The sequence below is a fragment of the Apodemus sylvaticus genome, chromosome 4, assembly GCF_947179515.1.
Source record: "Apodemus sylvaticus chromosome 4, mApoSyl1.1, whole genome shotgun sequence".
Taxonomy (NCBI): Eukaryota; Metazoa; Chordata; class Mammalia; order Rodentia; family Muridae; genus Apodemus; species Apodemus sylvaticus.
In genome coordinates, this window is record NC_067475.1 from 18,082,543 (window position 1) to 18,098,942 (window position 16,400).

At 36.6% G+C, this 16,400-nt stretch overlaps 1 protein-coding gene across 6 annotated transcripts in view; it reads left to right on the plus strand.

The window, feature by feature from the left end:
* Window positions 1–16,400, plus strand: part of Pkn2 (protein kinase N2) — a 101,502-nt gene that overhangs the window by 61,568 nt on the left and 23,534 nt on the right. For all 6 annotated transcript variants that reach the window (XM_052179049.1, XM_052179047.1, XM_052179045.1 and 3 more), the window contains 4 exons: window positions 1,219–1,364; window positions 1,454–1,667; window positions 9,626–9,811; window positions 10,642–10,751. In XM_052179049.1, the coding sequence (XP_052035009.1) occupies window positions 1,219–1,364; window positions 1,454–1,667; window positions 9,626–9,811; window positions 10,642–10,751 (656 nt within the window). The remainder of the gene's footprint in view (window positions 1–1,218; window positions 1,365–1,453; window positions 1,668–9,625; window positions 9,812–10,641; window positions 10,752–16,400) is intronic.

A 16,400-nucleotide genomic window follows, 5' to 3' on the forward strand; every position in this document is an offset into this window, starting at 1 on the left:
TTTCTCTTGCAGAGCACATACCAGCACATACCATCACATACCAGCACATACCATCTCATAACCGTCTCTAGCTCCCAGTCCGAGGGATTCAAGACCCTTTCTGTCTGTGCAGACACCATTCATGCATGTGGTGCAAATACATATATGCAAGCAAAAAAAAAAAAAAGCACATAAAATTGAAAAAAATCTTTAAAAACATAAAACAAAACTTTTAAAAAGGGAAAAGAGACAAATCACTCAGGTTAAAGAGGAAGAAAAGTTTCAATTTGGGAGGTTGGTTTTGTTTCCTTTTACCTGGGATGGTTGCTATCTGCCCTTTGTTTTTCATATGTAGAAATATTTCTTAATTTCAGTAATGCTTCAAGAAGTGGGTAGCTATTTAAACGTATTTCTTTGTTTAGCATTTTTCTTCTTCTTTTTTTTTATTCCAATGGGACGCTTGAGCTAGTTGTTAAAAGTAGAGGCAGAAATTACAATTGTCTTTCAGTATCTTCAGATTGGTTTCAAGTCTCCAGTGTATTCCCAACTCTATGGATGCTGAGGTCACAGTGGAATAAATCGTGGTATCTGCAGAAAGTATCTGTGCATCCTCTCATATCCTTTCAAGTCATCTGTGGATTGCTTATCATGACTAGTGCAATGTAAACATGATATGAATAGGGCTGTGGTGGCGCACACCTTTAATCCCAGCACTTGGGAGACAGAGGCAGGCCGATTTCTGAGTTCGAGGTCAGCCTGGTCTACAGATTGAGTTCCAGGACAGCCAAGTCTACACAGAGAAACCCTGTATTGACAAACAACAAAACAAAACAAAACAAAAAAACAAACAAAGAATAGTTGTACTATTTAGGAAATATTGACGAGAGCAAAAGTCTTGCATTACCAGTCCAGACACTGTTTTCCTTCAAACCTTTTGTCCCAGGGCTGGTTTAGTCCCTCATTGGAGCTTCCTAGTATGGAAATGTATTGTGTTTCCATCTCATTAAGTTCTACATAGCAATGTCTTCAGGTCTAAAGCCTTTGACAGATGTGTGATTTAGATGTATAATGGCTGGCTAAAACAGCATTCTATATTTCAGCCTTTTATTTCTTAGTACTATTGTGCTTATTGAATTAACTAAGTTCATGTCAATAATTCATTTATTTCTCCTGATTTTTTTAATCACCAGATTAAATTGATTCAATTAATAAGTACATTTTCTTTCTTTTTACTCCTAGCAAAACCTGTGATAAGCCCTCTTGAGCTTCGGATGGAAGAATTAAGACATCATTTTAGGATAGAATTTGCAGTAGCCGAAGGTGCAAAGAATGTCATGAAATTACTTGGCTCAGGAAAAGTAACAGACAGAAAAGCGCTTTCAGAAGTAATTTTAAAAACATTTTTTAGCTGTTGAATATGTTACTTGAAGAGTAGCTTGGCTTAAATGACAACAATATCTCTTTCCCTAACAAGGCACAAGCAAGATTTAATGAATCAAGTCAGAAGTTGGACCTTTTAAAGTATTCACTAGAGCAAAGGTTGAATGAACTCCCCAAGAATCACCCCAAAAGCAGTGTCGTCATCGAGGAGCTTTCGCTTGTTGCGTCGCCAACTCTGAGTCCACGGCAGAGCATGCTGTCCACACAGAACCAGTACAGCACACTGTCCAAGCCAGCAGCACTGACTGGTGCGTAGCATGGAACTCGTGTTTTTGTTTATATCAGAGTATGGAGCAATAGTTGGAGTCAGAGGCATGTGTACAGCACTCTCCAATTACATTTTATGTTCATATAGTAAACTTCATTATTTTCTGGGGCTGATGGTACAGCATATAAACTTAGCTACGTGGGATACTGAAGCAGAAAGTAGTTACAAGTTCAAGGCTTACCTGGACAGCTTAGTAAAACTGCTGTCTAAAAATAAAAATTAAGTGGTAGGAATGTAACTCAGTGGAAAAGTGCTTGCTTAACATACACAAGGATTCAAGCTCTGAAAGAGTTTATTCTAAGAGGCTTGTAATATAAGGTACAACCATTATTACCACTGTCAAGTTCTAGAACCTTTTCATCATGCCTAAAGAAAACCAGGGTTCATTCAGTGCCACTCTTCTTCCTGGGTCCCAGCACACTTGGGTTCTTGTCTTAATGCATTTGTCTTTTCTAGAGATTTTATGAAAATGGGATTATATACCCTGAGGCCTTCCCTATCTGGCTTATTTTACCAAGCACATTTATTCATCTTTTGACTGAATGAGGTCCATGTTATCATTTCGTAGCATGTTCTGTTTTTTCATTTGTAAGGATACTTAGGTTCTTTTTTTAACCAGCGGGATATTGTGAATAATACCTCTGTAAACATTTCTTTTTTGAACACCTGTTTTCAATCTAGAAGGACACATATCTAGGAATGAGCTTGCTAGGTCATAAGATTCTTTTGTATTTAAAATTTGAACAGTCATCAAACTTTGACAGATGTTATACAATTTAACATTCTCCAAAACAATGCATGTTGAGGTCTCTGCATTCTCATAAACACTTGTCATTTCCTTTGCTGTTTTTGGTTTTCAAATTATTATAGCTATGCTAGTAGGGCCATTATTGAAAAAGAGCTAGAGATTTCTGGCTGGTTTTCTGAAGCTGTCTCTATTTCTTCTTTCAGTTCTGTATGTGTTTGTTTCACAGTTTTTGGCTCTCTTGTATCTATGCATATAATTGTTATATCTTCCTCATGAATTGACTTCTTTTTGTCTTTTTTTTAAAAAAGTACTGATAACAAGTCTGACTTATCTGATATTAAGTAAGACATCTCTAGACTCCCCTGTGGTTACTATGTGAAGCAAATATCTGTTTCTGTATTAATGAAATGTATATTTGGATATAACATGATCTTTGTGATAAGGTGGAATTTGATCATTTTAATACCTTATATCAGTGTCTTATAACTATATAGTTTTAACCATTTATTTTTATAATAACTGCCAATAATATATAATAAATTCTAATGCTAATTATTGGAAATTATGTTAAATTTTATAAGTTTATTCTATATTCTTGCCTTTACTTCATACATACAATTCTAAGACAGTTTCTAGGTCATCTGTACTTCTACAGATGACTGCAGATTCTCGGAGCCTTAGGCTCCGTTCCCTGAGACACTGCACCAAACTCATGGGGACTGTATGTACGATTGCAGCTTTATCATAAAGGAGACAAACTAGATTCAGACAAATACCATGTTTTATCTTGTATGGGGAGCATAGATTTAAGAGTATGTTGTATGTGTGTAAGAGATAAAACCAAAAAAGAGGATCATGAGAATGGATGAAGAGCTCTTAAAAGAGGGTAGAAAGGGAAGAGGGAAGAATGAAAGCTAAGTATTAAAGCAGAAGAGGGGAGTGAAGGGCCAGGAAGCATGGGGAGGTGGGTGAGTGAGCGAGTGAGCAGTGAGCGTGAAGTACAGTGACACAGCGAGTGAGCAGTGAGCGTGAAGTACAGTGAGAATGCCAGAATGAAGCTCATTAGTATGCTAACCTAAAAACATTAAAGACATTGGGGGAGAGGGAGTAGGATGAGCCAAAGGCAAAATGCAAGAACTTGGCGGGTCTTCAACATGGCACTCTCTGGTTCTTAGGGTTAGTGTCTTTCACCACCTAGGCAGTTCTCTTGAGCTTTAGATGTCCTCGTGTTTATTGGTACTTTTATTATGTGGGTGTGATTGAATGAATCATTACCATGTGAGGGAAATTGCCCTGCATAGGAGGTCAGGACATGAGTCTCAGATGACTCAACGTCCCAACCCCTAATATTATGATTGGTCTTTCTAAGAATGTCTTCCTCCCTCATGAAGCTATCTAGAGACTTACTGTGTGTCACCTTGTTAGCATAAACTCCAGTGTGGTTTGAGGCACCACCTTGAATAACAGAGATGTCTATACTGACAATAGTTCAAAGGGGCTAGATTTCCCTCCCATAAAATAAGGGTAAAAACCTCCTGGATACAACAAAGGTGCTTACTAGAGAATGAGACCAGCTTGTGCAAAGATGAGACCCCTGTCTCAGACCATAAATGAGAGCCTGTGAGATGATTTATTTTACAAGATGTCCTTGAGCACATGCATGCTATGGTATACAAGCACATACATGCATGCATACATGCATGTACACACGATCATACAATCTATCAGTTAATGTAATTTAAAATTTTTCTAAACAAAACATTTGCCTCTCCCATTTTGCTGTTTGGTCTACAAATATTTTTTCTATGATATGAACTCCTTGTAGATTTTTCTAATCTTATTCTCTCATTTGTCTTTTAATTAGTTTTAGTTAATAACCTGGTATTCTTAGAAACATTATAATAGGCACATACAGCATTTGTACAAGTACTAGAATAGATTCTTCATAAGCCCAATTTCTGTATACTTACCATTTCCCTACTATCAACATCTTAAACTACACTGGCACAGATGTGTTTAGATTTACAGTTTCCCCATCTTTTTCTCATTTGTGTTTTAGGGGTATAATGTTTTGATGCAGTCACTCAGTATCCCAAGATGGCACAGGAATTATGATAATACTTTTGCATAGTAGAGTTATGGCATGAATCACAGAGTTTTTTAATTGGTGAGTTTTAATCAGATCATCATTATGATCTGAGGTCCATAGTATATAATAGCTCACTCTGTGTGGATATCTTCCCAGTGTTAGATGACAGTGAATATCTGCTTTTATATTTCCCTTTTGTATCTTGTCAGTCCATCTTGTCTCTAATCTACAAGCCTGGCAGGCAGCCCCTCATCTTTTTTTCTTTTTTCCTAATGATTTTGTTCCTTTCCTTTCTCCCAGGTTCTGGGACCATAGATAATTTACCACCACTCCCAGCTACAGGTGGTCTTTTTCTAAGATGTCATACTTTTTTCTTTTTTTCTTTTTTTGGTTTTTCAAGACAGGTTTTCTCTGTGTAGCTCCAGCTGTGCTGGAACTCACTCTGTAGACCAGGCTGGCCTTGAACTCAGAAATCCACCTGCCTCTGCCTCCCAGAGTGCTGGGATTAAAGGCCTGCACCACCACTGCCTGGCTCAGGATGTCAAACTTTGAGTTATAAAATGTGTAGCCTTTCTAAAGGTGCATTGCTGTGTGTGCATGAGTTCTTGTGTATATGTGCATGCACTCCTTTGTATATGAATGTGAGTGGGTGCATGCTTACATGTCTTTAATATCCTATAGAAATTGCTCTATACAAGTGCAACTTCCCCTTCTTTCTGCTGTTTTACATTATGTCTTTGTACATGATTTGCTTATTAAGAGGTTACGATGTTTTTAGGTATTTGTCTTAAATCACAAGCGAAATTTCAGAAGGAATTATAAACCAGAAACTCCTGGTATTTGCCTTAGTATGTGCTGCGTGTGTCATTTGTGTCACCTCTTCACTGCTGTTGTCTTTGGTTCTTTTAGCTTGTGTCTTTTCACAGAAATGTAAACAGTTTTCCTTAATTTTTCTTCCTAGCAGGTTTCATGGTGAATACTGCTTTGGATTTTGTTTTTATGGGGGAAATCTATTTGTTGTGCATTATAGTTTTGTTTTCTAAGAATTTATTGACATTTTTCTTTCAGCATGGTGGTGCATGCTAGTAATCCCAACCCTGGAGGCAGGAAGATAAGGGTTCCAGATCAGGCTAGGCCACATAGAAGACCCTCATTTTCAAACAGCGATAGCTGTTTCAATACTGAATTAGGAAAAAGGATTTACCTGTTCAAATAGAATTCATAGCTACCGCTTATGAATACATTTCATTCTTAGATTCACTTGTGTTATATTTTTGTAGGTTTATGAAGGTGAAGAATGTAGTTTTACCCTATTTTTAGTATGGATCTAAGCAATTGTAATTATGCCAGCTCATAAAAGAATGAAACCTCTAGATATTTTAATAAAGATCTTAACTCTCTCTGGATTTTTTTTTCCCCTAAATGAAAGCAGGTGGTAAGCATTGTCATGTCCTGATATGTGGAAATTACTGAAATATTTAATAAGCCACCAGGATTTGAAGAAGTAACCAGATGCTTCCAGTTTCCCCAGGATAACTTTTACAGCTGAGTATTTGCACTGGAAATAAGGAAAGTTTGCTATTACAACAACAATACAAATAAAACACAAGCACAACAAGTCATTCCTTTAAAACTAAAATAAAAAGCATAGCCACTTTGCTTAAGCTTGTCTTGTTGCTACACAGCCTAACAAACTTGGGGAAAAAAAGGAAACTGGTCTCTTTCCCACCTTAGAAAGTTTGTTACTGCCTTGTTCAGTGGGATTCACCCATCTTAAGTATACAGGCTAATGACTTTTTAATAAATACATATCTTTGAACCATAATGACCAGTACTCACTTTTTAAGACAGTATTACAGGAGTGTTTTAGACATCAGATATACATACTGAATGCAATTTTGCGCTTGTTTCCAATAAGAAAATTCCTGTTCTCCTAATCTCTATTCTTTTATATATAGTGTTATTTTCTTCTTGCTGCCTATAGTATTTTCTGTTTATCACATTTTGAAAAATTAAAATGTAAAAAGAATTTACAATTCTTTGATTTGGTATTCATGAGCTTCTTGTGCTTATAATGTTCATAAAATTTTGAGAGCTTTAAGCCACTTTTTAAAAATACCTATTTGTTTCCTTTTTGTTTGCTTTTTATCAGAAGTGTCAGTTAAACTTCCCTGGTTCTAAGTTAAATCATAATTTACATATAGGTAGTACTTTTCCCTTGTGTCTTAATCCTTTCTGATGCTGTTGTCTTTAACTCAGGCAACCTTTTCTTTTGCCGTGCTCAAACAGCCACCAATTCCATCCGGTGCATAGTTTTTAAATTTTAGACAAATATTCTTTCTGTCTCTAGAAATTTTGTACTTCGGAGCTTTTTCATTTCTTCCTTGTCTCTGTTCAACCTTTGAACATATGGAATTTAGACGTAATTATGTTAATGTTCTTGTCTGCTAACAGTAACATTTAATTCAGGTTTCTTAACTCATCATGTGTTAAATTTTAATGTAGTAATACAAAGCAAACTCACATGATAATCTTTGATTGGCTAGCAGACATTGCAGAGTTTGCCTTGCTGAGTGCAGCTACATAGGAAGAGTTTGATCTTATATGTATAATTTTGTAGGGTCTGCTATGTACAAGAATGCCATTTGGGAGTAATTACCTTTTACTATTGCAACAAAAATCTTTATGAATACTCCCAATAGTGTGCTGTGAATAAAAGTTTTTTCAGTTGTGGTTGGTAGAATCACTGTTGCTACTTGTATATAGAGAATATTGTTCTTTCTAGTCTTTTTTTATTGTTTCCTTCCCTGCCTCTTCTTCCCTGTCTTCATTCGAAGATGGGGACTGGCTAGTACCTGAGTGAGTGAGTGAGTGTGATAGAAGGGAACCTGGACACCTAAGGAGTCTCTAGCTGTCTTGTTCTCCTGGAGATCTGGATGTTCTAGAATGTCTTGGGACTGTCATAGGAGTAGCCTTATGGCTTGTTTCTCATCCTTCAGGGACCACTGACCCTCACTGCCTGTGACCTGGTATCTTTTAAAACTTGCATAGTTTGGCTTGATTAGTTGGTGTAGTTTTGTTTTGTTTTTTTCTTTCTTTTTGTTTTGTCTAATTGTTTTAGTTTGAATTGGGAAGCTTTGATCCTACTTCTTATTTAGAAATGTAAGTTTTGCAGTCTCTCTTTAGTAACCAAAAAGCTATAAATATTTATAAAATAAAATGAGAGTATCTATTGTCTTTTTAATTCTACTATGATTATGATCATCAAAGGGGGGTGTTAGCATCCAAGTTGTAAAAAAATAAAAAATATAAAATTAATAATTAATAATTAAAATATATATATATATATATTCACCTGTTCTTAACTAGAAGCATCACTCCAATATAGTTTATTAAGCATCTGTTAAGAATAGATAGCTTCCTCAGCTCTTTTTATTTCATATATATTAAATGCCTTTAGAATCTTTTGTACAGTCCAGTCTTTACCCTCTCCAGGTCTGCCCTCCAACAGTTCCTCATCCCATTCCTCCTGCCTCCCCCAAGAATGTCCCCCATCCCCCCCCCCCATCCCTACCCCACCTTGCCAGGCTTCCCCACTCCCCAGGGCCTCAAGTGTCTAGATGGGTAGGTGCATCTTCTCTCACTGAGGCCAGGCCAGGCAGTCCTCTGCTGTCTATGTGTTGGGGGCCTCACATCAGTTTGTTTATGCTGCCTGGCTGGTGGCTCAGTGTCTGAGAGATCTCTGGGGTCCAGGTCAGTTGACACTGCTGGTCCTCCTACGGGGTCACCCTCCTCCTCAGCTTCTTCCAGCTTTTCCACAATTCAGCCACAGGGGTCTCAGCTTCTTTCCATTGGTTGAGTGCTGGTATTTGCCTCTGACTCTTTCAGTTGCTTGTTGGGCCTCTGGGAGGGCAGCCATGCTAGGCTCCTGTCTGCAAGCCCACTACAGTATCAATAACACTGTCAGGCCCAGCTGCATTCCTTTGAGCTGGATCCCAATTTGGGCTTGTCACTGGACCTCCTTTCTCTCAGGCTTCTCCATTTTTGTCCCTGCAGTTCCTTCAGACAGGAACAATTCAGAGGTTTTGTCTGTGTGATGGCAACCCCATCTTTATATGTTTTGGTGGTGGTGTTTTTATATACATGCAGGCTACTCACTTAGAGGACACAGAGGGCATCAGATATTCCTGAACTGTAGTTAAAAACAGTTGTTTGCTACATTGTGAGTGCTGGGACTTGAATCTTGGTCCCCTGAAAGAAAAATAAGTCTCTTAACTCCTGGGCTATCTGTTCAGCCCTAAGGCAGCATTTTGAATTATAAGTTTAGTCCAAGCAGTGACAAAGCCCTGCGTCCAAATAGCTTTACTCACAATTCTTTGTCTTGATTTGAACACCTTTATTATTCATTTTTCTTAGAAAATTAGTTATTTTATTATTAATTATAACCAACTTGACTATCCTGCCAGAAAGGAAAAATAAAATGGTGATTTTACTTTTTAAGTAGAACAGGAATGGTTTGTTTATGCACAAAACACAGTACTTTTCTGTGTACTCTATAACTAGTACTATGTAACCATTAAGCACAACTGTTATTCCCTCTCAGAATTCTTTGTATCTAATCCACATGCTAATATTTAACTTTATTTTTCCCTCGTGTCCTCTTGCCATGTAATTAAATAATCTTTGATTATAAAAGGAATATTTTTATATGTGTTTTATGTAACTTACATTGTGCCCTAGAGTTAGCTTTGGTATTGTTCTTCTGTGGTTGTTTTCTTCTCCTGTGATATCCAGGCTGGACTAGAAGGCTCTGTGACTCAGGTTATCCCCAAATCCTCTCAAGTTCTAAAGTAACAGGTATATCCTACTAATCTGACTGCTGCTGGTTTTTCTTGTAAAAAAAAAAAATGTTGCAGTTGACATAATTAAGGATTTTCAGTTGTTTAGGTAAAGAAGGGTGGTACATTCCTCACAGATCCTCTGTACAAGGAGTTTTTGTTATTTTAGCAAATCATCCTCTTTTTCCTCTTTCTGAATAGATAACAGACATGGCTTTGTAAATTACAATTGTTGTTCTTATTGCATATTTGTGTATTAACAGGTACTTTGGAAGTTCGTCTGATGGGGTGCCAAGATATCCTAGAGAATGTACCTGGACGGTCCAAAGCAACCTCCATAGCACTGCCCGGGTGGAGTCCAAGTGACAACAGATCATCTTTTATGAGCAGAACTAGTAAAAGTAAAAGTGGAAGTAGTCGCAACCTCCTGAAAACCGATGACTTGTCCAGTTCAGTAACCATGCTTTTTAAAATCATGCCACACATTAAAGGGCTTTATCATGGAGACAGGCAAAAATGGGAAGTGTCCAAATAGGACCAAAAGATTTCAATTGCTATTATTTTAAATTTTTTTAAATTTATAATAGGAAACAAAAAAACAACACATTTTACTCTGTTGAAAATAGGTGAGACTACATGATAAATAAAAACATTTGAAGGAATGAAGTCCTGAATATCACTCTTTTTACTAAAATGAAGAGATATAGACACTGAGATTTTTCCTCCTGGTAGACTTCATCTTAATTATTTTAATGGTTTGGTGACCATTAAAAAACTGAACTTGTTTATGGATGAAATATGTGCTGGGGTAGTGGGTCAGTGTTGGGAAAAGCAAAAGTAAGAGATGTCGAGGAACACCTTATATATTGATAAAGCAGGCTTAAGCATACAGCTTGGAGGGGAAATAGACAGCAGGTCAGCATTCTGGAGAGTAGCTCTCTTTTGTTCAGAGGGGAAATGGATGAACATAAAAAATCATTTGAGGCAGTAAGTTCTCTCCCTGTAAACACAGGAGCAGTCTGTAGATGACTAACGTAGATGCACGTAGAAGTAGGGTAGGCAATGCGCTCTTAAATACACAAAATATCACTTAACGTTTATTTTTATCAAAACCAAAAGATAATTTAGCTGATACTAAAGAAAGCCAACTAAAATAGACAGTTCAATATTGATTATGAAAAATCCTTTTCAAAGATTCTTGTTTCTTCATGCTATAAAATAGTGATAATTATCTTTTAACAGTTTAAAGTTTTTAACCAAATTACAATTGTAATTACAGATGATGTTTGTGCTGTTTTGAAGCTAGATAATACTGTGGTTGGTCAAACTAGCTGGAAGCCCATTTCCAATCAGTCGTGGGACCAGAAGTTTACACTGGAACTAGACAGGGTAAGATGAGGACTTCTTACTTGAAAACAGTATAATTTTTATTTATTGGAAGACTTTAAGAAGTTTTGTTATTTTATTTTGTTTTGAGACAGGGTCTCACTAAATGCCCAGACAAGCATGGACCTCACTATGTAGACCAGGCTGGCCTCTAACTCCAAGATCTTAAGGGATTATAAGCATATGCCACCACAGCAAACCCAAGAAGTTTATAAAGTTAAAAGCTATGTTCCTCGTCTGAGGGATTGTATATAAAGTTGTCTTTAAGATATAGGTGCATATCTGACTTCTACAAATAGCTGTAGTGTACAATAATTTGAAAATGTGTAGTTTATATCAACTAGAAATGTCGCAGTGGTGAAATCATGTATTACAATATGTGTATGTGCTTCGGCCTTGTTTTGTATTCTTTTTATCTGTGTCACCTCAGCTGGTTCAGTCTCAGTGTTCCTTCCTCATCCTGTGCTTGGACTACAGCAGCCGCCACTGCTGTGCTCAGCCATTGAATAATATTCAATCTGTTTACTGCAGTGGTGCTTCTGTCATTTTGAACAGAGCTCTTACACTTCATTTTCCAGCTCCCAATGTGTCATAATGTCTCTCACAAATTATATAAATAACTAGAATTTAGGCTGTGTCTATATAACAAACAGAAGGCAGCACAGTACATTCCAATCTGCAAAGAATTTTATTTTATATTTAAATCTATCCAATAGTCTAGGAGAAAAATTCTCAGCCTTTATAGTATTTTGAGCTAAAATAAAGTAATAGATTTTACTACTTAATATGGAGATCAGTGGTGTCTATGATATTTTAAAGTTTTTGGTAGCTGTGGAAGTGCTGCCAGTTACCTCTAGCTTCTATCTGTAAGGTGTTTTCCTAATTTATATGACCTATTTTCAAGTAAACATCCTGGTTCGGACTTATATTGTCTCAAAATTATATCTGCCAGTTAACTTTTACAGATATACATGTTCACTATTTTACTAATCTCACTAATCTCTGTACCTGGGCACCAGTCTGATCTTCAGCAAATGCTTACATCCTAGAATCTATTCTCAGTTCAGAATCATTCAGTTATTATACTCATATTTAATCAAATATTTATTGATTACTGTTGCATCCCATGACTTCCAGGTGCAGATTGACAATGAACAGCATAAACAAGTCTCTCAGGTTCCCTTAAGAATTGTGTACTTCATTGGCTTTTCAGTATCTATCTCATTAGTTGTAGGCTTTACTATAGAACATAGCTATCTGTAATAGTTGCTACCTCATTTTTAAGACATAGCTTTATTCCCGTGATTCCATCTTAAAAGATTAAAACTTTGCTAGACCAAGGTGTTTGTGCTTTATGGTAGCATGCATGGAAAATTCATATAAAGAAACCTTACCTTAGGATTTATGTGAAGAATAAATGTGAGGGAGAAGAGATAAAGGGCATGAACATTGATAGGTAATCAGTTCAAGAGATAGAACCATAAGGCACGAAGAGATGTGAAGCAAATTATAGGAGTAGGAATAGAAGAAAATGTATGTGGAAAATGAAAGGCAAAGTGGATCTATCCACAGTAAGGAATTAGAAAAGAAAATGTTATCACAATAGTTTGAAAATAATTATTTTGGAGAAGGATAAGTTCTAGAGTTCCTCTGGTTAGAGATCAGAAGTCAGTTTCATCCATGTGTAAGACCATTCTTTGTGTTTATACTGATCAGCTTATATGTGCCAGGCATTTATAACTATCTCCGTATAGTTTACGGAGATGCATAGCTGCACGGTAACTCACAGGCTTATGTATTCACTGATTTTATATTCTATGCCAAGCATCATCTTCAGTGCTGGAAGTAATTAGTAAAAACAGTCCTGTAGAAAAAGAAGATAAATAGTAAATAGAGTTTAAAAGCTGCACAGAAGTGAGGGAATAGAACTGTATTATAGGGGGTCAGAAGTGACTGAAAAGAGCTATATAACAAGGGATCAGAAGTGAACTGTATTACAGGATCAGAAGTAAGAGACTCTTGTACACAAAGGAAATTATAGTTAACCTGAGACCTGGTGTGGGAAAAAGGAGACACATTGCTAAGATCCAAAGAGTATTCTTAAAAAAGAAAACTAATAATTCCCTAACACAGGTGGAAGCTTGGTGTGTTGCCAGCAAAGCAAACAAACAAACCCCTGTGAGATAGAGGTGTGGTGTGAGGTAAAACTGCAGAGGCAGAGAGGTGCCACATTACCAGTTAGTTAGAGGCTATGAGGTAGAAGAAAGTAAGAGATCATTTTGTTGTTGCTGTTGTCTTTGTTTTGTCTTGTTGGATGTTTTGTTTTGTTTTGCTTTGCTTTGGACAGGATCTCACTTGTATCTCAATTTGATCTCAGACATGTACTCTTCTGGCCTCAGATTGCCAAGCAGTGCAATCTCTCCCAAACAGAATCATTTTTCTGTAGCCTTAGTGAGGCTTTGAGATAAGGCTGTTGATTTGAATCTAAATGGAAAATATTGTTTGAGTGATGAGAAACTAAATAGCTGATGTTCTTCTCCCTCTCTCAAACAAGTTTTTCTTGTAGTCTTGGATGTACTGCCTCTGCCTCCCAAGTGCATGTACCACCATGCCCAGCCAAATCTCATCATCTTTTATTTCAAAGTCTACTTAACATAAACAAAATTCTATTGTAGAAATGTCATGCTTTGTGGAATGATCATAAGGAAACCTTTTTTTTTTTTTTTTTTTTTTTTTTTTTTTGTCTTTTTGAGACAGGGTTTCTCTGTGTAGCCCTGGCTGTCCTGGCCTCGAACTCAGAAATCCTCCTGCCTCTCCCTCCCAAGTGCTGGGATTAAAGATGTGCACCACCACCGCCCTGCGATCATAAGGAAACTTAACAAAGAGGCTAAGGATATGGGTCAGGTTGCTAAGCATTTGACTAGCACAAGTGTTTAAGAATATTAAAGGCTAGGAAGATGACTCAGCTGTGAAGAGTGCAACCTACTCTTAGAGACCACGCAAGTTTTGTTTCCAATACCCAGGTGACGCAGCACAAATATTTGTAGTTTCCAATTTCAGAGGATCTGACACCCTCTTTTGACCTCTACAGGTATTCTTCTGTGCACATGTGGCAGATACACACACACACACACATACACACACATACACAAAGAGGTGGGGGAGACCATCAGATCCCAGAATCTTTATTCCTCATACCATTTGCTAAATTTTTTATATTTTGGTTTTAGGTAAAAAAGTGTTCTGAAATCTTATTTCACTTCTTATCCCTCCTGTCACCTATATTAACCTCATTTTTTGTCACTACTGATTTTTATTGCATGTGTTCACGTTCTTCCCATTGTTAAAAAAAAAGTGGGTTTTTTTGTTGCTGTTGTTATTTTTGTTGTTGTTGTTTTTTCTTTTGGCTCTTCCTAGTTCTTTGGTAGGTTTCTCTTTAATAGACAAAGATTTGAAAAAGGTATTCATGCTCACACACTAAACTGAAGTTTCTATTGTTGCTGTAAGTTTATAAAAAGATGTGTAGTGTCCTGTATAATCCTCAGTAATCTTATAAGATGTGTACAGTTATTCTAACTGTTTTAGAGATGAGTGTGATTTTGAGTCTTTAAGTCACTTTCACAGACCCCACAGCAAAAAAGTGGCAGAATTTATACAAATTTTTTCACAGAGCCAAGTCTTTCTTAGGGGAAGGCCTGTGTTCTTTTTCACTGTAATTAGTTAACTTGTTCTATATCTGCTCATCATTTTGCTAGAATAGATTTTCCTAATTGCAGATTACAGTAATAATAATAAAAATTAACATGTTCTGAGATTAACTTATGTCTTTATTCCTATAATTCTCTCCAAATGGTTGATACTGTTGGGCATATTTTATAGCTGAGCAAACCAAAGCCCAGAGTAGCTACAGTGACCTGTCCGAGTTTCTAAGAATGTATAGTGTGGAGCTAAGTTGGAACCTATTTATTATCCAAATGTTTACTGAGTTTGTATGCACAGATAATTAGTTCTAGTGCCCTTGTTTTTAAGTGATTGTATTTGCCCAATATGATTTAGTCCATGTACTTTCCTCTTATATGTATTATTTAGTGCTAGCCTGTAGCTTTCAGCATAAAGATGTAATTTCTTTTCAGATCAAGCAAAGCTCTCATGGGCTGTGTCTACCCTTTTATCCTTATTTTCCCAATAATAGTATAAAACTATTTGAAAACAAGACAATTAATTAGGTTACTCATCTTTTTCTCCACCATATAAGATATTTTATGTTGATATTCACAAGTATTAATAGGGTAAATAGGAATAATTTATGCAAAAGCAATTATGAAAACTAAAATAAAATAGTTACTGGAAAGATGGTTCAGTAGGTGAGAATGCTTCCTGCTCTCTAAGGCATGTGAGTTTGGCTGCCAGCGCCACATTCGGCTGCTCACAACCACCTGTACCTTCAGTTCCAGGGGATCCTTCAACTTTTGTCTCTGAGGGCACCTACATACATGTGCTTACATGAACACATGTACACACATGCTCATGAATAAAAGTAAGAGTTAAGATTTATTTCTATATAAACACCTAAAGCAGGTTCTCTCAGCCTTTATGGTTTTTATTTCAGTTCATCATAGCTTGTAGATACATTATTGATACACCGATTCATAAATAGATTCCTGATAAGCCCACAGCAGCTCTGTGGAGGAGCAGCAAATTTGATTTGAAATGTCTCATTTCTTACATATTTTATCACAGCTCATTTAGATAACCTGATTTAATTCTCCATGTCACATATGTTATTAGAAAATAATTACTCTAAGTCATTGTTAAGACATTTTGAAATATCTTTTCTATCTCTCTAGTCTTTAAATTTATACTTAGCACTATTACTCATTACTATAGGAGAAATGAAAAAATTAGAAGTATTTCTTGTATTAAACATCCTAAGATTGACATGTTAAAAAAATAAATCATTTGTGGCAAAATAAAAAAGCTTCAAATTGTTTCTTGGAATCATAAAGCTGAATTATACTCAACATGAGCTTGAATCCATTCTGAAGCTAGATGAGGATGTAACCACGCTGGGTAAGCAGAGTAGACAGAGAGTCTGAGAATGCAAAGCTGATGTGTACCTGTTCACAGAAATAGGAACCGTGTCTGAAAGCCTGCGTGGTACTGGATATCCAGATAGGCAGAGTTCTGAATGAATGAAAGCATGGATGGCCGGAAGCAGAGAATAAAGTGTGATTGGTCCTCGGGAAGAATAACTAATAGAACTTCATAAGAGTGGAGAATATAATGTTTAAAGTTGAGGATGAGTTTGAAGATGAGTTGAGGATAAGGCTCTATGACAGAGCTAAAAAAGTTATGCGGATTATAACATGAGAGTTTTTAAAAAATTATGACAGGTCAAGACACATGGACAGAACAAGAAGGCCAACACACTAAGTTCAGAATGAAGGAGTAGGGAAGCCATTGTTTGAATTCTCCAGAGTCAGTTATAATTATGAACTTCAGATTTGAGAGTTAAAGTTTATGGCAGAATGAGTAGGATGCCTACCTCTTAAGCAGAGAGAAGGCTGGAGTTGGTTGGAGCAGCTTTTTGACAAATGGATGTCATAGCCTTGATAGAGGGAGGGAGTTGGACTATCATGAGGTGAAAACCAG